The sequence below is a fragment of the Tupaia chinensis genome, unplaced genomic scaffold (genome assembly GCF_000334495.1).
Source record: "Tupaia chinensis unplaced genomic scaffold, TupChi_1.0 Scaffold144991_2, whole genome shotgun sequence".
In the NCBI taxonomy this organism is placed as follows: Eukaryota; Metazoa; Chordata; class Mammalia; order Scandentia; family Tupaiidae; genus Tupaia; species Tupaia belangeri.
The window spans coordinates 3233056-3257842 of record NW_006204851.1 but is presented as its reverse complement, the minus strand read 5'-3'; the positions used below and the strand labels follow the sequence as shown (position 1 = coordinate 3257842).

General features: G+C 36.5%; 1 protein-coding gene across 1 annotated transcript in view; it reads left to right on the top strand.

Moving 5' to 3' along the window:
* Nucleotides 1-24787, top strand: part of LHFPL1 (LHFPL tetraspan subfamily member 1) — a 75366-nt gene that overhangs the window by 17277 nt on the left and 33302 nt on the right. The window contains exon 2 of the mRNA XM_006167739.1: nt 13648-13746. Coding sequence (XP_006167801.1) covers nt 13648-13746 — 99 coding nt within the window. The remainder of the gene's footprint in view (nt 1-13647; nt 13747-24787) is intronic.

Here is a 24787-nt window from a genome sequence, read left to right as displayed (position 1 = left end):
ACTTGTCTGATTGCATTGGCTAGGACTTCCAATACTATATTGAAAAGGAGTAGAGAAGTGGACAGCCTTATCTTGTACCAGTTGAAAAGCTGAAAGCTTTTTCCCATTCAGTATGATGTTAATTATGGGCTTTTATATATGGCTTTTATTGTGTTGAGAAATGTCCCTTTTATGCCAATCTTTCTGAGAGTCTTAATCATGAAGTGATGTTGCATTTTATCAAACGCTTTATCTGCATCAATCAATATAATCATATGGTTTTCATCTTTCTTTCTGTTAATATGATGTATGAAATTTATGGTTGTGCATATGTTGACCCATCCTTGAGTCCCTGGAAGAAAGCCTACCTGAATGTGTGGTGTAATCTTTTTAATGTGTCATTGGATATAATTTGCTAAGATCTTGTTGAGAATTTTTGCATCTATATTCATCAGAGATATTGGTCTGTAATTTTCTTTGACAAGTTATGTCCTTGTCTGTTTTGGGGATGAGATGAAGGAGGCTTCATAAAATTAATATGGGAGGGATCCTTCCTTTTGGATCTTTCAAAATGGTTTGAGTGGAATGGGGATTGCCTCTGCATTACGAGTTTTGTAGAATTGAGAAGTGAAGTCATCAGGACCTGGGCTTTTCTTTGTTGGGAGGTATTTATTATTTATTCAATTTATTGCTGGTTATTGATCTATTCAGGCTTTCTATATCTTTCTGATTCAGTATTGGTTATCAGATTATAAATGTCCAGAAATTTGTTAATCTCACCCAGAGTTTCTTGATTTTTTTTTGTTTAGTCCCTCATAGTATTCTCTAATGAACATTTGTATTTCTGCTTTGTCTATTTTAATAGCACCTGTTTCAATGTGAATCTGATTTATCTGGTTCCTTTTCTCTCTTCTTCAATAGTCCAGTTAACAGTGTATCAGTTTTTTTTTTTTTTTTATCTTCTCAAAGAGCCAGTTTCTAGTTTCATTTCTTTTCTGTAGAGTTTATCATTATTTTCATTTATTTCAGCTCAAGTCTTTATTGTTTCTTTTCTGTTGGCAGTTTTGTTTTGTTTTTATTGTTGTTGTTTTTCCAGTTCTCTAAGTTGTGTTTTTAGGCTGTCTGTTGGCCACCTCTCCATCTTTTTCTTATGTGAACTAATTGCTATGAACTTCCTCATTATGACTGCTTTTGCTGTGTCCCGTAAATTATGGAAACTCATGTTCTAATTATCGTTGGTTTCAATGAATCCTTTGATTTCATTCTTAATTTCTTAAGTGGTCGTGAGATCATTCTGGAGTAGGTTGTCTAGTTTCCATATGTTTATGTATTTTTGAGAGTATTCTTCTGAAATTAATTTAAAGTTTAATTCCATCATGGTCAGAGAAGATGCTGGATTCTATGCCTTTGTTTTGTGCTATCTCATGTGGTCAATCTTTGAAAAGGTTCCATGCAGGGGTGAGAAAAATGTGTATTTTGTGGGTTTTGTGTAGAGGTTCTATAAATGTCTGTCAAGTCCATTTTATTCATGGTATCATTTAGGTATTGTATCTCTTTACTTTTTTCTAGATGATCTGTCCAAAGGGAATAGTGGGGTGTTGAGATCCTCAGCAATTTGTGTGTTGCAGTGTAACTCTCCTGTTAGTTATCGGTCTTTCTTTGGGTGTTCCTTGAGTTGAGTGAATAGATATTTTAAGTGTTATACCTTCTTGGTGAATTAGCTCCACTAGTACTATATAAGTCCTTCTTTTTCTCTTCTTACAGTTTTTGTCTTACAATGTATTTTTTTCTGATATCAATATCATGACGTCAGACCCTTTTTAAATTTCCATGTGCTTGGAATATATTTTTCTAACACTTCACTTTTAGTATATGTATGTCTTTATTCATGAGAAGTGTTTCTTGTAGGCAGCAAATAGATTTTCATTTTTCTTTTTTGTACATTCAGCCAGTCTGTCTTTTGATTGGAGAATTTTTTAAAGGAATTTTTGCTATAGGATGTGTGCACTTGCCAGTTAGACAGAAAGAGACAGACAGAAAGTGAGACATCATCCTCCAGGAGGGATGGCCATACCTCAATCCCTTCTTCACTCTCCTCCTCTTGGGAATTTGGAATGCAGAAATGCTCACCCTTATACTACCAACATATACTCCACTCAGGATTTTGAACATGTACACACATACAACCAACATGAGTTTAAAGACACTGGGTCTTGGACTCAAACTACAGTCAACCATGTAGAAGTCCAGCACCTTAACCACTCTGCCACCTGTGGGCCCATTGATTGGAGAATTTAATCTATTAACATTCAACATTATTATCAATATTTGTGGATTTGTCATTACCATTTTTGGTAGCTAATTTCTTGGTTGTTTTTGTTCTCTTGTTTCTGTTTGTTTCTCTTTAGTTTTTCTGGCATAGTACTTTATTCAGTACTTCTAGAAGAGGTGTTCTAGTATAAGTGAATTCATTCAGGTTTTTTAAAAATTTTTTTAAAAATTATTATTATCATAATCTTCTTTATGTTACATTGAATTACATATAACTTTACAGTGTATTATATTTCTTTTTCCAGGAGGAATACCATGCATATCAGTCAATACAGAGACATTAAAATTCCCATTTCATCATCCAATATATTTTCATTGTTTTTCCTGATTATTATTATTATTCCAATTATTTTTTAAACAGTCAATCACTATTTCTCATTTACTTGTAAAAAGACTTTACCCAACATGAAATACTTCTCAGACCAATACAGTTGAGAATACTATACGTCATCATCAACAGGTAATAAACCATATCTGTGTCCTACTAATGTCATGCCTCTCTTGTTCACTTGCTATCTTTCTCTATCCTCTTCTCTTCTTCCCCCCTCATTCCACACTGACTGATATTCATGAACTATTTTCACTGCTTTTATGTCCTCCAATATTTTGCTCTCTATCATGGAGTGCAGATAGTCAGTATATAGTAAGTGGATACATGCAATATCTTTCTTTCATATCTTGGCTTACTTCACTGAGCAATAGATCCTCCATATCCGATCACTTTCTATCAAATGCCAGGGTCTTTTTTTTTTAGGGCTGAGTAGTATTCTATAGAGTATATATGCTACACTTTTTCAATCCATTCATCTGTTTGTGGACATTTGGGTTCATCCCATGTCTTGGCAATTGTGAGTAATGCTGCAATAAACATTGATATGCAAGCACTTTTCTGACTGAGCATTCTCCTGTCCCTTGGGTAGATACCCAGAAGTGGGATTGCTGGATCAAATGGTAGTTCTATTTGTAGATCTTTTTTTCTTCAGTTCAGTTTCCCATCTTTTAATTGGGTTAATCTTTTTTTTTTTTTTTGCATAAAGCGCTTGAGTTCCCTGTGTATTCTGGTTATCAGTCCCTTGTCTGAGGCATATTTAACAAAAATATTTTCCCATTCTGAGGGTTGTTGGTTCACACTTGTTACTGTGTACTTTGCTGTGCAGAAAGTTATTAGTCTGATATATTCCCAATTGTCTATTTTAGGGATTATTGCCTGTGCTTTGGGGGTCTTGTTTAAGAATTCTTTGCCTACTCAATGTCTCCCAGAGTTTCCCCACCATTTTCCACCAGTAGTTTTATTGTTGAGGTCTTAGGTTCAGATCTTTGATACATTTTGAGTTGATTGTTGTTAATGGTGAGAGATGGGGGTTCAGTTTCATCTTTCTGCAGGTGGATACCCAGTTTTTCCAGCATCATTTACTAAAGAGGTTTTTTATTTCCCAATGGATTAACTGGTATCCTTTGTCAAAAATCAGTTGACAGTAAGTTTTGGGGGTTATTTCTGGGGTCTCTATTCTATTCCAGTAGTCCACATGTCTGTTTTTGTGCCAATACTGTGCAGTTTTGATCACCATAGCTTTATAGTATATTTTGGGATCAGGGAGTGATATAACTCCCACTCCATTCTTCTTGCACAGGATTGCTTTTGCAATATGAGCTCTTTTATGATTCCAGAGAAATTCTATCTTTCCTAGATCTGTGAAAAAGATTTCTAGTGTTTTGATTGGAATTACAATAAACATGTAGATTAATTTGGGTAGAATTTCCATTTTGATTATGTTAATTTTTCCAATCCAGGAACTTGGGATATCCTTCCATTTTTTATGTCACTTTCAACAACTTTTTAAAGATGATCATAGTTCTCTTTATAAAAGTCTTTGACTTCCTTAGTTAAGTTTATCCCTAGGTATCTTATACATCTTGTGGCTATGGCAAAGGGGATTCCTTTCTTCAGCTCTACTTCGTTCAACTTATTGTTCATGTATAGAAATGCTATAGATTTTTGGATGTTGATTTTGTATCCTGCCACTTTACTGTATTCACTTATTACTTCAAGGAATGTTTTCATGGAAACCTTCGGTCTTCTAAGTATGCCATCATGTCATCTGCAAATAAAGATATTTTCAATTCTTCTTTGCCTATTTGAATGCCTTTCATGTTGTTCTCTTCTCTGATTGCAATAGCTAAGACTTCCAGTACTGTATTAAAGAGCAGTGGAGAAAGTGGGCAGCCTTGCCTAGTACCCGTTTTCAGTGGAAAAGCTTTTAGCTCTTCTCCATTCACTATAATGTTAGCTGTAGGTTTTTCATAGATGGCTTTTATTGTGTTGCGAAATGACCCTTCTATACCAGTCTTACTGAGGGTCTTAAGCATAAAAGGCTATGTTGTATTTTATCAAATGCTTTCTCTGCATCAATTGAAATGATCATATGGTTTTTATCTTTCTTTCTGTTAATACGGTGTATTGCATTTATGGTCTTGCGTATGTCGAACTACCCTTGCATCCCTGGGATAAAGCCTACCTGGTCATGATGAATAATCTTTATTATATGTTGTTGTATACAATTTGTGAGTATCTTGTGGAGAATTTTTGCATCTATATTCATCAGTGATATTGGCCTGCAGTTTTCCTTTTTTGTCATGTCCTTATCTGTTTTGGGAATGAGAATGATAGAGGCTTCATAAAATGAATTTGGAAGGTTTCCTTCCTTTTGAATCATTAGAAATAGTTTGAATAGGATAGGGATTAATACTTCCTTAAAAGTTTTATAGAATACAGAAGTGAAGCCATTTGGACCTGGGCTTTTCTTTGTTGGGAGGTTATTTATTATTGATTCAATCTCCTGGCTTGTTATGGGTCTATTCAGGTTCTCTATGTCCTCCTGATTCAATATTGGTAGATTATATGCATCCAGGAATTTGTCCATCTCCTCCAAGTTATCTTGTTTGTTGGCATATAGTCGTTTATAGTATCCTCTAATGATATTTTGTATTTCTGCTATGTCTGTTGTAATATTGCCTGTTTCATCACATATTTGATTAATCTGGTTTCTTTCTTTCTTCTTCTTCATCAGTCTAACCAATGGTGTGTCATTCTTGTTGATCTTTTCAAAGAACCAGCTTTTGCTTTCATTTATGTTCTATATGGTTTGATTATTTTCTATTTCATTTATTTCTGCTTAAACCTTTATTTTTTCTTTTCGCCTGGTATTTTGGGGGTTTGTTTTTTGTTGTTTTTCCAATTCCTTGAAGCATGATGTAAGTTATCTATTTGCCATCTTTCCATCCTTTTCTTATGCGCACTAATTGCTATGAATTTCCCTCTTATGACTGCTTTTGCCATGTCAAATAGATTATGGAAACTTGTGTACTCATTATCTTTTGTTTCCATAATATTTTTGATTTTAGAATTAATTTCTTCAGTAGTGAAGAAGTCTTTCAGAAGTAGGTTGTTCAATTTCCATGTGTTTGTGTATTTTTTTTTTTGGAGAGGTTTTTGCTATAGGGCGCGTGCACTCGCCAGACAGAGAGAGAAAGACAGAGAAGACAGAGAGACATAAAGCGAGAAATCACCCCCTGAGGGGGATGGCCACACTGCAAGTCCTTCTCCTCCATTCTCCTCTCAGCATGTATTTGAGTATTTTTGAGGGTTTCTCTTGAAATTAATCTTGAGTTTAATTCCATCATGGTCAGAGAATATACTGGGTATAGTTTCTATGCCTTTGAATCTGTAAAGGCTTGATTTGTGTCCTAACGCATGGTCAACCTTTGAAAAGTTTCCATGCAGAGGTGAGAGAAATGTATATGTTGTGAACGTAGGGTGGAAAGTTTTATAGATATCTGTCAAGCCCATTTGATTTACAGTATCATTTAGGTTCTGTATCTCTCTACTTATTTCCTGCCTAGAATATCTGTCTAAATGAGACAATGGGGTGTTGAGCTCTCCAACAATTATTGTGTTTCTCCCTATCTTTCCTTTTTAGTTCCAGCAGCCTCTCCTTCACATATTTAGGTGCACCTGAGTTGGGTGCATAGATATTTATGAGCATTATGTCTTCTTGCTGGATTACCCCATTTACTATTTTATAATGCCCTTCTTTGTCTCTTCTTACAGTCTTTGACTTGAAATCTATTTTGTCTGAAATCAATATCACTGTTCCAGCCCTTTTTTGAGTTCCATTTGCATGGAATATCTTTTTCCAGCCCTTCCCTTTTAGTCTATGTATGTCTTTATTCATAAGGTGAGTTTCTTGTAGGCAACAAATAGAGGGTTTCTGTTTTTTTTTTTTTTTTATCCATTCAGCCTATCTATGTTTCTTAATTGGAGAACTTAATCCATTGACATTCAATGTAATTATTGATATTTCCATACCTGTTCCTATCATTAAGTGAGCCATTTTCTTGATTGCTTTTTGTTCTCATATAACTGTCCATCTGACTTTTTAGTTTTCCTGATATAGTGCTCCCTTTTGAAACTCTTGAGGAGCAGGTCTGGAGTTGGTAAATTCCTTCAAGTTTTGTTTATCTGAGAATATTTTCATCTTTTTTTCCTATATGAAAGATAATCTTTCTGGGTATAATATTCTTTGTTGAAATTGTTTTTCATTCAACACTTTGACTATAATTCCCCATTCTTTCCTTGCCTGCATTGTTTCCACCAAGAGGTCCGATGTTAGCTTGATGGGGTGACCTTTGTAATTAACTTTATCTTTCCCTCTTGCCAACTTTAGTATCTTGTGTTTGTCTTTTGCTTTTGCCATTCTGGCTATGATGTGCCTTGGAGAGGATCTTCTGGGGTTGATTCTTCTTAGGGTCCTATGTATTTCTTGGGTCTGGATATATGAATGCTTTTCTAGGTTTGGAAAGTTTTCTTCCAGGATTTCATGGAATAAATTTTCTATGCCCTTATTATTTTCTTCCTCTTCTGGGATACCAATTATCCAGATGTTGGGGCACTTGATGGTATCCAGTATTCCTCGTATATTATCCTAATTTTTCTTGGTTGTTTTCTCAATCTTCTTGATACTTTTTTTCTAGGTCAGATATTTTGTCTTCTATGTTAGAGGTTCAATCTTGTGCCTGATCTAACCTACTTTTAATACTTTCAAGAGAGGTTTTGATTTCCTGTATCACGATCTTCAACTCTAGAATTTCCATCTGGTTCTTGTTTAAGGTATCTATCTATCTATCTCTTTTTTCAAATCATGAAAGAACTTCCTCATCCCCTGGAGCTCATTGTCTCTTTTCTCTTCCATCTCAGTTAGTTTGGTCACTATAAATATTCTGAATTCCTTATCCGACATGTCCGCTACATCTATTGTATTGACTGTGGCTGATGTAGGCTTGATGATTTCCTTTGGGGGAGAGTCCTTTTGTTAGTTGCTCATACTTCTTGAGCCTCTGCAATTATTCCTAGTCATCAGGTGATCTATATGTTCCTTTCTAACTCATTCAAAGTAGCTCTGAGTGTTTAAAGGTGTGCAGGATTAGAAAATTGGTAACTTCTCTTATCGTTGGCCTACCTGTTTCTCACCAGTACCATGCACTATTGTCACTGGTTCTGGGTGACCTAAAGTCCTCTCTTTTTCTAAGGAGTGGTGAGCCTCCAACTGACCTGATGAACTACATACCTCAAGCGAACAGAAAAAAAATTGTGTGTTGCGCGCCATGCACTATTCAATACTAAATTAAATTTCAGAGAGTCCAAAGGCAAGTGGAGAAGTGGCAGAGGATGAGCGATGGGTCCTGGTCATTAGGGCCTGCAGTCACAGGCAGACTGGTGTCCGGAACTGCTCACTGACTTGAACCGTCTCGAGGTGGGGTGGGTTGGGCGTCCATGTTCATATTAAAGTCCCGAGAAACCAACCTGAAGTCCAGAGAGAATTAGGGGTTGGGATGAGCTACTGGTCCTGGCTGTTAGGGCCTGCAGCTTCAGGCAGCCGGGTGTCCAGAACTGTTCACTGGCTTGAACCAGTTGTGAGGTCTTCATTCAGTTTTTGTTGTATGAGAATGATTTTATTCCTTTTGCTATTTGAAGGATAATCTTGCTGGGTATGATCTCTTGGTTGAAATTATTTTTCTTTTAATATTTTAAATATGTCTTTCTATTCTTTTCTTGCCTGCATTGTTTTGGTTGAGAGGTTCGACATCAGCCTAATAGGATAAATTTATAAGTGCCAACTTTTCTCTCTTGCCATTTTTAGAATCTTTTCTTTGTGATTTTTACCAATCTGGCTATGATGTACTATGGAGAGGATTTCCTTATGTTGATTCTATTTTGCATCCATTGTATTCCTTGTGTCTTGATGCCTGAATGCTTCTCTAGATTTGTGAAGTTTTCTCCAAGTATTTAATGGAATAGATCTTCTATGTCTTTGTCTGATTCTTCATCTTCTAGAATGTGTATTATTCTTATATTTGGACACTTAATAGTGTCTAGTATTTCCTATATGTTGTCCTCATTTTTAAAATGATTTTAAATTTATTTTTGGTGGTTTTATCTAAGTCGGAGGTTTTGTCTTCAGATCTGAGATTCTGTCTTCTTCATGGTCCAGCCTACTATTAATACTTTTGAGTGAGGTCTTCATTTCCTATATTACTGTCTAAATTTTTATGGCATCTATAACCTATTTCAAATTTTTGAAAATTTTCCTCATCTCTGTCACCATGAACATTCTAAATTCTTTTTCTGACATTCCTGTGAATTTTTTTGTGCTGTCTCTGGTTGGAGAAGAGTTATTCTGCTGAGAGAGAGATATTTTTTTGTTTTCTCATATTTTTTGTGCCTCTGTGCTGGTTTCTAAGCATCTGATTAATTATACACTTCTTCCTTTTTCTGGTATTGATCCTGTAGTGTCAGTGAGGCAGAAGAGCTCTACTTCTCAGACATGTTCTTGGCAGAGGACCTTGTCTTCCAATTGGAGAAGTGTGTAAACAGTCAGCTTTAGGTGTTGGTTCTCTTCCCATTGTCTTGCAATTAGGTGCACCTGGGGCTGAGCTGAAGCGATTCAACTGGAAGAGGGAGTAGTGATCATGTGCTGTATGGTTCAGTAAACTATGAAATCTCAAAATATTCCTGGGTTGGCAGAAGGCCACTCGAATATGAGGCCTGCCTCAGTTTGTCTCACTGACTGCTTCTGCTCCCTGCTCTGTGGTGCAGGAGTGAAAGATTAATGTCTGTAAAGGAATGTGGGAGGGGCTGGTCTGAGATGTACCTGGGGCAGTTGGAAGGCAGTGGGATGTCTGAGGTAGTCTTCTTGTCTCAGTTTGTCTCACTGCTGCTGCTCCCTCTGAGGCTGGGATTTAAACTGTGATTGGTCATGTGGGATCCAGGTTCTTTAACCACTAGGTTACAAGGCCAGTATATAATTAGGCTGTTTTGGCTGCAAGTGAGAGACTCATTTGAATTCTCTTAATGAAAAGTGTGTTGATTAGCTACCTAGACTTCACCCTACTGACCCCAAGATCTAGCTAGCACAGACCAGTCACAAGTTATCTACATAGGAGCTCTGAGTAGCCTCTTTCATGGACCAGGACAACTGAAGATTTTCTGCCCAGACTTCACCAACCTGACCCAAACATCTATCCATGACAGGCTAATCACAAGTCATCTACATTTGAGCTCTGAGCACACCCTTTCAGGGACTTGGACACTGAAGATTTACTGCTCAGACTTCACCCCCTGACCCAAAGATATAGCCAGGGTCAGAGTAATCTTCAATTCCCATGGAATCTGCTGTACAAAGGGAGAAAAATGGTACTTCAGAGAGAATGCAGATCATCTCCTCTGGCACACCTCTGAATGCTCAGATTTAACTCCAAAAATTAGGTAAAAATCTATAATCCACCAGATGAAGAGAAACCACTATAGAGGCACAAGAAATATGAGGAACCAAGGAAAATATATCTCGTCCAAGGGAAAAGAATAACTCCTCATCCTCCACAGACAATACAATGGAATTTGTGGAAATGTCAGATAAAGAATTTAGAATATCCATAGTGACAAATCTAGCAGAGATGCAAGAAAAGAGAGACAAAATACTCTAGAAATGCAGGAGAAAAGAGACAATGAGTACCAGGAAGTGAGGAAGTTCTTGCACGATCTGAAGGAAGAAATATACACCATAAAAAAGAATCTAATGGAACTGGTAGAGATGAAGGCTGTACTACAGGAAATTAAAACCTCTTTTGAAATTATTAAAAACAGGCTAGATTATGCAGAAGATCAAATATCTGCTGTAGAAGACAGAACCTCTGACCTAGAAAATTTCATCAAAAAGACTGAAAACATAAACCCCCCAAATTAGAATAATATACTAGTAATACTAGATACCATTAAATGCCCAAACATTCCAGAAGGATAAAAAACTAATAAGGATATTGATAGCCTAGTCCATGAAATCCTGGAAGAAAACTTTCCAGACCTAGAGAGGAATTCAAATATTCAGACTCAAGAAGTACAAAGGATGCTACATAGAATCAACTCAAGAAGATCTTCTCCAAGGCAAATCATAGCCAGATCAACCAAAACTACAGAGCCAAGATACTAAAATTAGCAAGAGAGAAATGTCAAGTTACATTCAAAGGATATCCCATCAGGCTAACATCGGATCTCTCATTGGAAACAATACAATCAAGGAAAGAATGGGAAAATATATTCAAAGTGTTAAGTGAAAAACAATTTTAAGCAAGAATATTATATCTGCAAAATTATCCTTCATTTGGGAAGAAAAGACAAAAACATTCTCAGATAAACAAAATCTGAAAGAATTTACCAATATCAGACCAGCTCTCCGAGAAGTTCTGAAGAGAGTGCTATACCAGGAAAACTAAAATCAGACACACAGAAATAATAAAAATTTTTAAAAAATCAATCAAGAGAATGATCAACCTAATGGTAGGGACATATCCAGAAAGATCAATAATAACATTGAATGTTAAATTCCAAAATTTAAATGGAAAGATCATATCACAGTAAAACTACAAATTCAACAGAAGAGAGATTAATTACATGAAACTGAACTGGTGAAATAGAATTTTATGACTTTTGACTAAAACACTACTGATTTTCTTCCATGCTTTGTTTCCAGATTTAAGGATCATTTGTCTTTTCTTGAACTGTTGATAGTTTCATCTACCTACTGTTTGAACTGAATCCTAACCATTTTCCTGACTTTAAATCTTAAGCAAATTTCTCTGTTTTTCTTAAAATGAAAAAACTGCATTAAAAAAACCTATTCAATGACTGCAGTAAGCTATATAGTCTCAGCTGGGTGTGACTTTGTAGTATGTTCATTCTACTCACTGAGGTTTATGCATAAAGTCAGACATGTGTGTATATATATATATATCAGCTTCACTTGCTACTGAAAATATTTAGATTAATTAAGATCTTTCGTGAATCAATAAAATGTGAAAAAAGGCATGGAAAGCAACTGTAGATACTGAAGACAGTGTGGGAGGTGGGTGGGAAATTGCAGAGGGTGAGAGATAAGGAATCAAAGAGGAAAAAAAGAAGCAAAATGTACAAGAAAGAAGAAATGGAAAATTATTTGTTGACAATAACACATATGGTAATGTCTTTGATTGAGCCAATATGCGGTGTTTTCTGGATGGAAAATCTCATTTTGTATACGGTAATGATGTACAGTGAATTAATGTAAATAAGTAAATTTAAAATAAAATAATAAAAATATTTTTAAAAGAAAAGGGGGTCAATTTTCACATTAAAAATGTGGAATTGGAAGACCATCAGAAGGACTACTGTTCCTTTTCTTTAGCTCTTCCATGGACAGTATAGACTTTTTCTTTTTTCTTTCTTTTTCTCTTTCCTCCTCTTTCTCTTTCTCTTTCTCTTTCTCTTTCTCTTTCTCTTTCTCTTTCTCTTTCTCCTTCTCCTTCTCCTTTTCTTTCTTTTTCTTTCTTTCTTCCTTTTCTTTCTCTTCTTTTTTTCTTTTAACATTTTGCTATAGGGTATGTATGCTTGTTGGAGACAGAGACAGAGAAAGAGGGAAAGTGAGAAAGCACCCTCCAAGGGGGAGTGGGGATGGCCATACCACAATCCCTTTTCCATTCTCTCAAGACTTTGGGCCTGCATGCATATGTGCCCAGCATGTTTTCTAAATTGCCAGATCCTGGACTCAAATTGATAGTCATCCATGTGGGATGCAGGCATCATCTGCTCTTCCATGCCATCTACTGGCCCTAGTATGGACTTTTTCTCGTGGTTTATCAGATACTTTTCTTCCCAATTTTCTCCCTTTACCAATCAGTTTGGTAAAGGGAGTTACTTAACTAGAATTTATGTCCACTCATAACTTTGGATTCAGCTTGGCTTCAGCTTGACACAGACTTGAAGATACTTCTCAGTGTTTTTTTCCCCTCAAGTTCTAAATTATCTGTTTATTAGTTTAGCATTTCCGCTTCTTGATTAAAATCTAGAAACAAAACATGATACAACACATCTCTCCATGCCAAGCTTCAACATTATCACTGACTAGACAATTAATTTGATTGCTTTTGTTTCAGATGCCTGTGGTTTGTACTGTCCTTTTTTGGCTAGAGGTATGATAGGGTCATAGATTATAAAATGTAAAAATTTAGGCAGTAAAAATGTGTCATGGGTGAGACAATTGCTCTTAGAAGGTAGTGTTAGTAAGTAGATCTAGATTTGTATTTCCAGTTGGAAGAGTAAGGTCCATGAAGTTTCCCCATAGTGACTAAATGACCTAAACCAAAGGGAAAAAAAGGCAAGGAGCATAATGAAAGGAAATCCCCAAAGAAGGAAGGAATACTTGGCATGAAACTGGTATAATTTCTTAAAGAAGAATGAGTGTGGTGCCCTGCTAAGCAGAAACCTACTCAACAGGGATGCTTTCTGTAGATCTCAGCCCAGCAGCTGACTCTTGTATAAAAATAATGTCCTACTTTCATCTAGTAGGGATCTATTGACAAAGAGAAAAGTTGATTTTAGGAAAGAGTAGTCATCTGTATATTATTTTTCTTTATAAACCAGACCAAGATAGAAGAGGTTTGTGAAGCCAGCCTAACCTCATAAGCCATTGTCAAAAATACTGTGACTGCAAAAAGTATATTGACTTGGCTCAGTACTCAATACTGCACTTGATTTATGAGTTGTCTCTTCTGCTGTCTACTGAACACACCTATGGCATGGTAAATTAATTCTTTTGAGTTGACAATTTCCTAAAAATTTAGGGTAAAAGAGGAAGAGTAAACTTCAAGTGGAATAGGCTGAATTTGAGTTGAGCCAATCAAGAGGGAATGTTGCAGTGACAGAAAATCTGTTATATATTTTTCTGCCTGTGTGTATGCTTTTCTTTCTAGGGCTGCTGATAAGCTCAGGCTGTGCATTATACCCCTTAGGATGGAATAGCCCGGAGATAATGCAAACATGTGGGAATGTCTCCAATCAATTTCAATTGGGTAAGGTGGCATGGGCAAGATGGCAATGATGGTTAATGGGAAATCTGTTTTCCAAAGTGCTTTGACTCTTGAAGGGGCCTCTGCTCATTAGTGGTACTTGTCTGAATCTTTCTCATTCTTTTTTTGAGGGAAATGGTGAAGTGGTTTGTGAAAAAAACTTGTCTGACTTTGCAAACTTGGAAGGGTTAACCATAAATTCTATTTTTTACACTGTGTCTCTACACTGCTTATGCACTATTACCCGAAGTCCTTTGAACAGTTTGGAGCAACCTTATCTACACGGGGATTTAAAATACTTGGAAACTAATGGTCTGCCATAGTCTGAATAAATCCTAGTTCTTACTAGTACTTCCCTCTAGGCACTATTTTCCAAATGCAAAACAACAGTCTCTTGCATAATATCAGTCTCTATTGATATTATTTCTGGTTGTAAGAGTATAATGATCACTAAGGCCCCATAGAGTTTCGCTTTAATGACTAAATGACCTAGAAAAAGGGAGATAAGGGCAAGGAGCACAATGGAAGAAACTAGAAGCCACTTTGGAGATATTATAAGAGATAATTTTATTTTTAAAAAGCATGAAGAAAGTGGATTAATTATTGCAATTTTTTTCTAATTATAGGAGCTGTTAAATACTAGAATAGGTGACAGACATAGCTCAGGACCCTTCTGTTGTTGCCAGTTCTCACTAAGAATTATTTGGGTTTACTGTTGTGAATTGGTAATAGCTTAGACTCTAAGTGAAAGACTTCAAAGTAATTCTCCAACTTGTATTATGGAAGAGAGTAGGAGGTAAATGTCTAGATTTTTGGAAATAATTCTATCAATCCACAAAAAACTTCATTTTTTCTCTGTGGCTTCAGGCTGGTGTTTGAGTCTTGCCTGACTCTTTTTTATGAACATATAATAATTATACACATTCATGGAACACAAGTACAAAAACACAATGACTTTTTTTTTTTGAGTGGATTTTGCCATAGGACACATGCACTTGCCAGATAGAGAGAGACAGAGAGACAGAAAGTGAGAAATCACCCCCCGGGAGGATGGCCACGCCACAATCCCTTCTCCTCCATTCTCCTCTCGGGTCTTGGGCATGCACGCACATGTGCCCGGCATGAGTTTTAAGCCACCGGGTCCGGGGCGCAAACCACGGTCAACTACGTGGGAGTCCAGCGACATGGCCATTACGCTAACTGCTGGTCCCAAAGACACAATGACTTTTTTAGTATAAAAACACAGTGTGCAATGATTGAATCATCACCTGACCCATTTTTGAGTAAGGAGTTGTTCTCTGTATAAACATAGAAGCTATCTAGAAGATAAGACAAGTGTGGATCCTGGAATGTGTAATGTTTTTGACTTAGGGTAGCGTTCACTGGTAATTATAATTATTTTGCCACAGATAGAGAAATAAATAAACATTTGAGGCAGGTGCCAAAGAAAATGGAAGCAAGCTAGTTCTGCTAGAGAGGTAGAGACAGGTGAATATTTTCCACATTTCTTTACTTTGCTATTGGACCTGTGGTGGTTTCTACATTTTAGAAATAACAGTTTTATTGATATGTAGCTCCCATCATAAAGTTCACCCTTTAAAAGTGTATAATAAGTGCTTTTTAATATATTCACAAGGTTGCACAACCATCATCACTATTCAATTCCATAATATTTTCATCATCCCACAAAAAAATCCCTTACCAATGAGCAGTTGGTCCTTATTCCTCTCTGCTCCAAGCCCCTGGCAACCATCATTTATATGGACTTACCTCTTCTGGATATTTCATATAAATAGAATCATACGGGGACCAGCAGTTCATGTAATGGCTATGTCGTTGGACTCCCATGTAATTGACTGTGGTTCAGGTCCCAGACCCAGTGGCTTAAACTCACACCGGACACATGTGAGTGTGTGCTCAAGATCCCGAGAGGAGAATGGAGGAAAGGGATTGTGCTGCGGCCATCCCCCATCAGGGGTGATTTCTCACTTTCTGTCTCTCTGTCTCTCTCTGTCTTTCTGGCAAGCCCATGTGCCCTATAGCAAAAACCTATCCCTCCCCCCAAAAATGGAATCACGTGGTTTATTTTGGCATGAATTTTTTCACTTAGCATAAAATTTTCATGATTCATCCATGTTGTAGCATGTATCAATGCCTTATTCCTTTCCATGGCTGAATAATATTCCATGGTATAGATAAAACACATTTTATTTGTCCATTTATCAGTTGATGAATACTTGGGGTTTATTTTTGCTGTTATGAAAATATTGCTATAAATATTTGTATAACTATTTTTGTGTGGATATGTAAATATTTTCATTTCTCGTGTGTGTGTGTGTGTGTGTGTATATATATATATATATAGGAGAGGAATTGCTGTATCAAATGGTACCTCTTTGTTTAAGCCTTTTGAGGAACTGCTAGGCTGTTTTCTAAAGTCACTGTACCATTTTACAGTTTCATCAGCAATGTATAAGAATTCTACTTTCTCTACATCTCCAACACTTATTTTCCATTTTTTTAAATTAGAGCCATTATAAGGGGTATGAAGTAGTATCTCATTGTAGTTTTGATTTGCATTCCCCTGGTCCCTGGTGACTGATGAAACTGAGCATTTTTTAATGTACTTATTGACTGACTATATATTTCTATATATACTTTGGAGAAATGTACGTTCAAGTCTGTTGCCTTAACTATTTTATTTTCTGGTTTAGTATTAAGAGTTATTTATATATTATGGATACTAGATCTTTTCAGATTCATTATTTGCCAACATTTCTGTCCATTCTGTGGGTTGTCTTTACTTTCTTGATTACATTGTTTGAAGTACAAAATAATTTAATACATATTAAATTCAATTTATCAATTTTTCCTTCATTTTTGTGTTTTCTGTATTATATCTAAGAATACATTGACAAACCAAAGTCATAAAGATTTACTCTTATTTTCTTTTAGGAGTTTCACAGTTTTAGCTGTTATATTTAGATCTCTGTTCTGCTTTAATTTTGTTTTTCATGTGAAGTAGAGGTCTAAATTCATTCTTTTGCATGTGGTTATCCAATTATTCTAGTATCATTTATTGAAAAGCTTATTATTGGGTCCAACGGATGGCTACTTGTTAAGGCACTGTAATCCCACATGGCCAACTGTGCTTCAAGTCCTTGACCTGTTGTCTTGGTTTCTCACTTTCCCTCTCTCTCTCTCTCTTTCTGTCTCTCTGATGAACATGCATGTTCTGTAGCAAATTAAAAATAATGCAAGTGACAATAAAGAAAATTAAATAATTCTTTAAAAATAGAAAAACTCATTATTTCCCCCCATTCAATAATCTTAGTAGGTAACCTTTTTGAAAATCAATTGTCCATAAATGTAAGGGTTTATATTTGAACTCTCATTCCATTCCATTAATGTATGTGTGTATCCCTATGCCAGTGCACCACAGTATATTGATTTCCAGAGCTTTGTAGTAAGTTCTGAAGTCAAGAAACATGAGTCTTCCTTTTTTTCAAGATTGTTTTGGTTATTCTGGGTCCCTTGTATTTCTATGTAAATTTTAGGTTTAGCTTGTTAGTTTCTGCACAAGATCAAGCTAATATTGTGAAAGATATTGTGTTGAATCAGTATATTATATTCTGGTGGTAATATTTCTACTAAAATAACAGTGTATTTTTTTCCTTAATCCTTTCAATGTATGCATTTTATTAACCGATTTTCATAAGTGAAATCAACCTTATTTCCAGAAGAAATTATAGTTGGCCATGGTTTATAATCTATTTTATATGTTACTGGTTTCAGTCTGCTACTATTTTGTTAAGGGTTTTTACATTTATATTAATCAGGGATATTAGTCTAGATTTTTTTTCTTATTTGTTTGATATGTTTTTTAGATTTTAGTATTCAGGTAATATTGGACTTATAGAAAGGGTTGCTGTTTTGTGCTTTGATTAATGTAAAATATCAAAGTACAAATATTGGATATGTGAGTTTTATTGATTTTTTGGCAGTTTCCTAGCATTGTTTTCTGTCCTAATCACAAACCCTCATAACCAAATTCACCAATGGGCAGTTCAATGTGTTACTTTCTATGTTACAATTTGATGGCCTTTGCTAATGTTTGTGACACTATCTTCTTTTTTTCTTTCTACTTTTACTCAATTTTGGGGGTTATCACTTCTCTCTCCATTACATTCTTCTCATCTAGTTATGCTCATTTTTATACTATATGTCTGCCCAGGAGCTCCAGCTCCCTTTGGTGTACTGAATACCATGATGTTCTATGAATTTCTAGGGGTAAAGGGATTGCTGAATCTTACTTGAGCTAAACCCCACAGGTTTCCTTTTTTTTTTTTAATCTACTTTTGAATTCTTCCAACTTCCTAAGTGTCTTCCATTCTCTCAAAGCCCACATTTATGACCCATAGTCTTGAATTTCCCTCCTCCATATTAGCACCTTTCTGGTTAATGGTGAGAGGAAGTAAAAACCCGTCCCATCCTTGATTTTTTTCTGGTCAACTGCTCAACATATGTGACAGTTCCAGGAGCAGCAACACAAAAACAGAGTAGAATTAAAAAGCATATTTTATGATGTGTTGGGAATACCCTGATTGGAAATGCCAAGACTGGAAATATGATCTTTTTCCTCAGACCTTTCTTTAATGCTCTGGAGATTCTGGCAGTGTGGAAGTATCCTTGGCACATCTTAGAGATGGTGTGAATGGATGAATGAGACAAGAAAAAGGTATTCTGAGTGTCCAGTGTGTAGAATATTATGCCTTTTTCTTTGGGTGGCAGAATGGTGAACTGAAAGATCATAGGCTTTAGAGTCAAAGGTCTCAGTTGGTATTCAGGCTCTCCTATGTAAATAGTTGTCTAGGAATAAGCTGCTTTGTGTTTGTATCTCAGTTTTCTTCTCTATAAAATGGAGATAATGATAACATATGTTCAAGTATTGTTGTTAGGATAAAATAATGGAAGGCATATTTAAATACCTAAAACAGTTTTTCACTGAAAGTAAATAGTGATTAGAGTAGTGTACTGTAAGGTAGGCTATCAATTGATGGCATTTACTATGAATCTGCTGCAGGATCAATGCTCTACTCTATGGAGATAGACAGAGTCAAAAAAAGATACGGTCCTCATGGGGACAGTAGGTGACATGGTGGTTAAGGGCACTGGACTCCCACGTGACTGACCACGGTTTGAGTCCCAGACCTGACAGCTTGCTTTCTCACTTTCTCTCTCTGTGTGTCCTTCTTTGGTCAAATTAAAAATAAATAAATAAAGTTAAATAAAATAATTCTTAAAAAATAAAGATATGGTCCTTACCAGAGGAGCAAAACTTTTTACCCTGACTTACTTGAGAGAAATGAAAGGGATAGAGAGAATAGAGGCAGGCATTGTCAATATGTCAGAGTTAAATGTCAAAATCTGATGCTCTGACAGGCCTCCTGCAGCCTCCAGGATGCCTCCTTCAATCCCTTTTTCCTTAAGTTTCTGCTAAGTTATTCTAAACCATACACACTATCTTTTTCGGTCCTAACTTTGAATTGTTAAAGATCTAACTTGAATTAAAGCACCCATCTTGATGACTGTATTGAATTAACGCCAGGCCGTTTAAATGTCAAAATCTGATGCTCTGACAGGCCTCCTGCAGCCTCCAGGATGCCTCCTTCAATCCCTTTTTCCTTAAGTTTCTGCTAAGTTATTCTAAACCATACACACTATCTTTTTCGGTCCTAACTTTGAATTGTTAAAGATCTAACTTGAATTAAAGCACCCATCTTGATGACTGTATTGAATTAACGCCAGGCCGTTGTGGCACAGTATTAATGCAAATGCTCTTCAAGGTTGAAAGCCAAATGACCAGCTATGGGTTTAGATCCCCAGGTTAGCTTGAATACATGCCTGGTATGTGCATGGTCATCCCGGATTCTGAGGAGCTGGAGGGCAGGGAAAGGAGATTGCAACATGAGTCCCTGTTGAAGATGCACTTCTCTCTCTCTTTCATGCGTGCATGCAGGATTTAAAAAGAAAAAAAGAAAAAAAATCACAGCCCAAATTCTTTTTACACTTTCCCATAGAGCATGTCCAGGTTTTTTATTTTTAAATTTGTTTATTACTATTTTTTAATTTATTTTTTCTGGAATATTTATTTATTATTATTATTATTCATACATTAAATTGCTACACATCATTTAGATTGTGAAGAGACTTTAACCAACATGATATACACCTCAGTCCAGCCCAGTTGAGACCACCATACACATTCTTGTCAACAGGCAATGAATCTTATCTGTGTCCCACAAGTGTCTTACCTCTCCATTCACCTCCAAATTTCCTACACTCTTCCCTTCCCACACTCTCTTCCCACTTTGTCTCTAGTGTTCATTACAATTTTTATGCTTTTATGTTCTCCAGTCTTTCAGTCTCTACCATAAAGTGTGGAAAGTTGATATATGTTAAGTGGAGACATACAATGTCTCTCTTTCATAGCCTGACTTGCTTCATTCAGCAACAGATCTTCCATATTCATCCACTTTCTATCAAATACCATGGCCTTGATTTTTTATGGCTAAATAGTATTCCATGGAGTATATGAGTATCCAGGTTTATCTGAAATCCTTATCCCTCACATCTGTGCTGGTCTATAACTGGCTTAACTTAATTTAATTAATTCTGGTTAGAGAATTACACTTAATACTCTAGTTAGTTCCTTTAGAAAGGCTAAATAAATTATGGCAAAAGTGATATAAATCTTGTTCTAGGCCTACCCTCTAAAGAACTCACAGTTTCCATCTTGATTTCTTGGAGCTTTGAGCCATCATGTCTGTCTATTCTGCTAGAGAAACCACATGAAAGTCCTATAGAAATTAGAGACAGAGAGGGGCTCAGTTGAGTCCAATCTTCCAGCTATTTCTGCCAAGGCACAAGACATGTGAGTGAAGCTGTCTTGGACCCTCCATGCCAGCCATCTGAGTGCCACTGAATGACCCCAGTTAATACTGTTTAGAGTGATGAATTGCCCAGCTGAGCCCCGACCAAATCATAACCTACAGAACTATGAGATATAAAAAAATAGTGTTTGTTTTAAGCCACTATGCTCAGGGATTGCTTTTTATATAGCAATGGATTACCAGGAAAATGCAAAATGGTAAATTTTTAAGATTGTTATTTTTAATAAAAAGTAATTTATGTATGTAACAAAATAAAACAGTACATATATAGAGGCTTAAAATGCAAATTCAATATTTTTTTTCTGACCTCAATCCTGTTTCCAAAAGGACCTTTAAATTATTTATGTATTCTTTGGAAATATTTTTCTTTTCTTTCTTTTTTTATATTTATGTCCTTCAATATTTCTTTCTTGGTTTGTTTCTTTTTTTCCCCCTGGAAAACAAGAACACATCTATGTGTTCATGAGAGAGAGAGAGACAGAGAGAGAAATCACCCCTTAACAAAGTATGGTCAGGCTGCAAACCCTTCTCCTCCAAATCTCCATCCAATTCAAATTTTGAGCAAACACACACACACACACACACACACACACACACACACACACATACATACACACATACCCAGCATGTTTTTCAAGCTGGCAGGCCAGGACCCAAACTACAATTGACTATGTGGGATTTGGTTGCCTTAACCACTAGGGTATGGTTTCAGCCCTCTAAAATCTTTAATAAATTTAAATGTGTTTATAACTGAGGTGATATTGTATAGCTGTGTAACTATATGACACTCTAGCTTACTATGCAATTCTGCACTTAGAGTTTCTCACCTTTAACTCTTGGGAAACTACAACTACATATTAGGTGTATTGTATTTTTCCATTGTATGGATATAATATGCTCCATGAGAGCTGGGATTTTTGTCTGTGTTGTTCATTGTTGTCTCCCCAGTCTGAGCTTAAACAGTAGCAAATAACAGACACTGAATGTTTGTTCAATGACTGAGTCATATAATTTTTAACCTCTCTTCTATGCACATTTAGATAACTTTTTTTGGCTTTTCCAAGCTTGTTTATATATCTTAGCATACTAAAATATCTGTAGGACAGATTCCTAGGGTTAGAATTACTCAGTTAACAGCTTTGGATATAGTTTTTAAAATTTGTTAGAGGATGTGTATGCTTGCTGGAGAGAAATTAAGAGAGAGATAGGGAGAGAAAAGAGAGAAAGTGAGAAAGCACCCCATGAGAGATGGCCATGCCACAATCCCTTCTTCTCTATCCTTGCTCTGTGGATGCATGCATATGTGCTTGGTGTGTTTTTCAAACTGTAGGGTCTAGAACTCAAACCATATAATTCACCATGTGGGATTCAGTTGCATTAATGACCACACCACTGGCTGGCCCAAAAGCTATGTGTGTTTTAAGTTTACAAAAGTTACTGATTAATTAAATTCTCTCCTAAGAGTCTGTACCTAGTTATTCTCCAACCAACAGTGTGAGTTGGCTCATTGTCCCACAACCTCATCTAAATCGGGAGTTGTTAATATTTCTTTGTTTTCCAATCTCCTATCCTGTTTTATCTGCATTTTAATAATTATGAAGAGGATTAAACATGTTTTCATTTTCATTGGTCATTTCAAACAATATGGTATATTAAAGCAACCTTAAGCCCAGCTGTGGTAGTGTACACTAGATACTGCTGCGTGACAGGCTGAGGCCACATGGAATCCCAGGTTTGATACTTGTCATACCCTAAAAACCGAATATAGTGACATATCCCTATAGTCCAAGCTACTTGGGAATCTGAAGCTGGAGGATTTTGAACTTGAAGTCATCTTGGGCAACATAGAGAGACCCTATCTAAAAATCACAACCGCTTCCACCATTACCCCTCACACACAGAAAAAAAAATCCACTGTAAAAGATTATTGTCTAATTTTCAAATACAATTCTCACATTTCTTAACTTTTATCTATTTATTTTAAAAAGTCTACTTTAACTTCTGACTGATTTCAGGCTAAAGACACTGATCAGAACATTTCTGAGATTTGCTTTGGCATGACTTAGCTTGGGGTCAGAATCCTTCCTAGCAGCATAATCCCAAGTCCCAAACATGATTGCCATCAAAGAGGCCCATGCTGGTTCTCTTTTAGAGGCCAGTTTTGGGCACATGACATCTTTCATCAACTGGAAAAGTAGAAAGAGAAGTGACAAAGCATGAGAGGCATACTTCATCTTCTCTATTCCCTTGGTCTCAACACTTTTTGTTCTTTCTATACATGGGATTGAGAAGAATAAAAACAATGTTAACAATTATAATTAAGATGTTTCTGAGAGGCCATCAAATGGCATAATGTTTATGTCTCTGGACTTCCACATAGTCAACTGTGGTTAAAGTCCCAGACCTAGCTTGTGGCTTAAAACTTATGGGGAGGAGGGCACATATTTGCCCCAAATCCCAAAAGGAGAATGGAGAGAAAGGACTGTGGCATGGCCATCGCCCCACAGGAGTAATTTCTCAATTTCTATATTTCTGCCTCTCTAGTGAGTACATGCACCCTATAGCAAAAATCTCTCTGTTAAAAATAAATGTTTCTGAACATTGGGGCAGTCAATGGTGTAGTGGATAAGGTGCTGGATCCTACATGGCTAACTGTGTGGTTTGAGTCTTGGACCTGGCAGCTTGAAAAACATGCTGAGCATGTGTGCTGAAAATTTTGAGAAAAGAATAGAGGAGAAGGGATTGTGGCATGGCCATCTCCCCGGGGAGGGGGGGGTGATTTCTCACTCTCTCTCCTCTCTTTTTCTAGCAAGTACACATGCCTTGATAGCAAAAAATCTAAAAAAAAAAGTTTCTGAGCATTTACTGTATTTCATGCAATATTTCACTTAACTCTTGATGACAGGAAGATAGGGGATAATTGAAAGAGTAAAGCTCTAGAGAAGGTGATTATTAACTTGCTCAGGGGCATAGAGCTTGTAGTTGGCAGAACCAGGATTTAAACCCAGGCCTAGTAGTCTCCATGGCCCCAGCTCTTAACTACTACTGAGGTACCATGATCATTATGCATTAATAATTGCTGTTGTTTATTGAACACTTATATAGAGTTATCATGTTAATTACTTTTGAAGATTATTGTGCAATATTTAAAATATTTTAAAAGATAAGGAATGATACCAAGAACACACATGTACCTATTATTGATTAAATAGCTACACAGGTTATGTAGCTTGCCTCAGCTCAGTTAGCTGGCAGAGTGGCAGAGATAGGGTTTGAATCCTAGCTTATTAAATATAACTTTGTCAATATGATTGAATTTCTTTGTATAAAGAGCCTTCAAAAAGTTCATGGAAGCATGTATTATGAAAAAATTATACATGGATTTAATTTTTTGGGTTATTTGTTTTTGTTTTTTTGGAGAGGTTTTTCCTACAGGGTGCATGCACTCGCCAGAAAGACAGAGAGACAGAGAGATAGAAAGCAAGAAACCACTCACCAAGGGGGATGGCCATGCCACAATCCCTTCTCCTCCATTCTCCTCTCAGGATCTTGGGCATGCACACACACACGCCCAGCGTGAGTTTAAGCCACTGGGTCCAGGACTTGAACCATGGTCGGCTATATGGGAGTTCAGCGACATAGCCATTACACTAACTGCTGGTCCCAATGGATTTAATTTTTTTACACCAACAAAACTATATTTTCCATTTTCCATGAACTTTTTGAAGTCCCCACATGTACCCTGCCCAATTATATCTCTCTACCTCTCTAGCAGAGATAAGCTATTGCATCATCAGGAAAGTTATGATACATTTTCACACAGAAAAACAGAAAAATAGGGACCAGCAGATGGCATAATGGCTATGTTGCTGGACTCCCATGTAGTCGACCGTGGGTTGAGTCCCAGACCTGGTGGCTTAGACTCACACCGGGAACATGTACATGCGTGCCCAGGATCCCAAGAGGAGAATGGAGAAGAAGGGATTGCGGAGTGGCCATCCCCCCTGGGGGTGATTTCTCGCTTTCTATCTCTCTGTCTCTCTCTTTCTGGCGAGCGCACGTGCCCTATAGCAAAAACTTCTCCTCCCCCC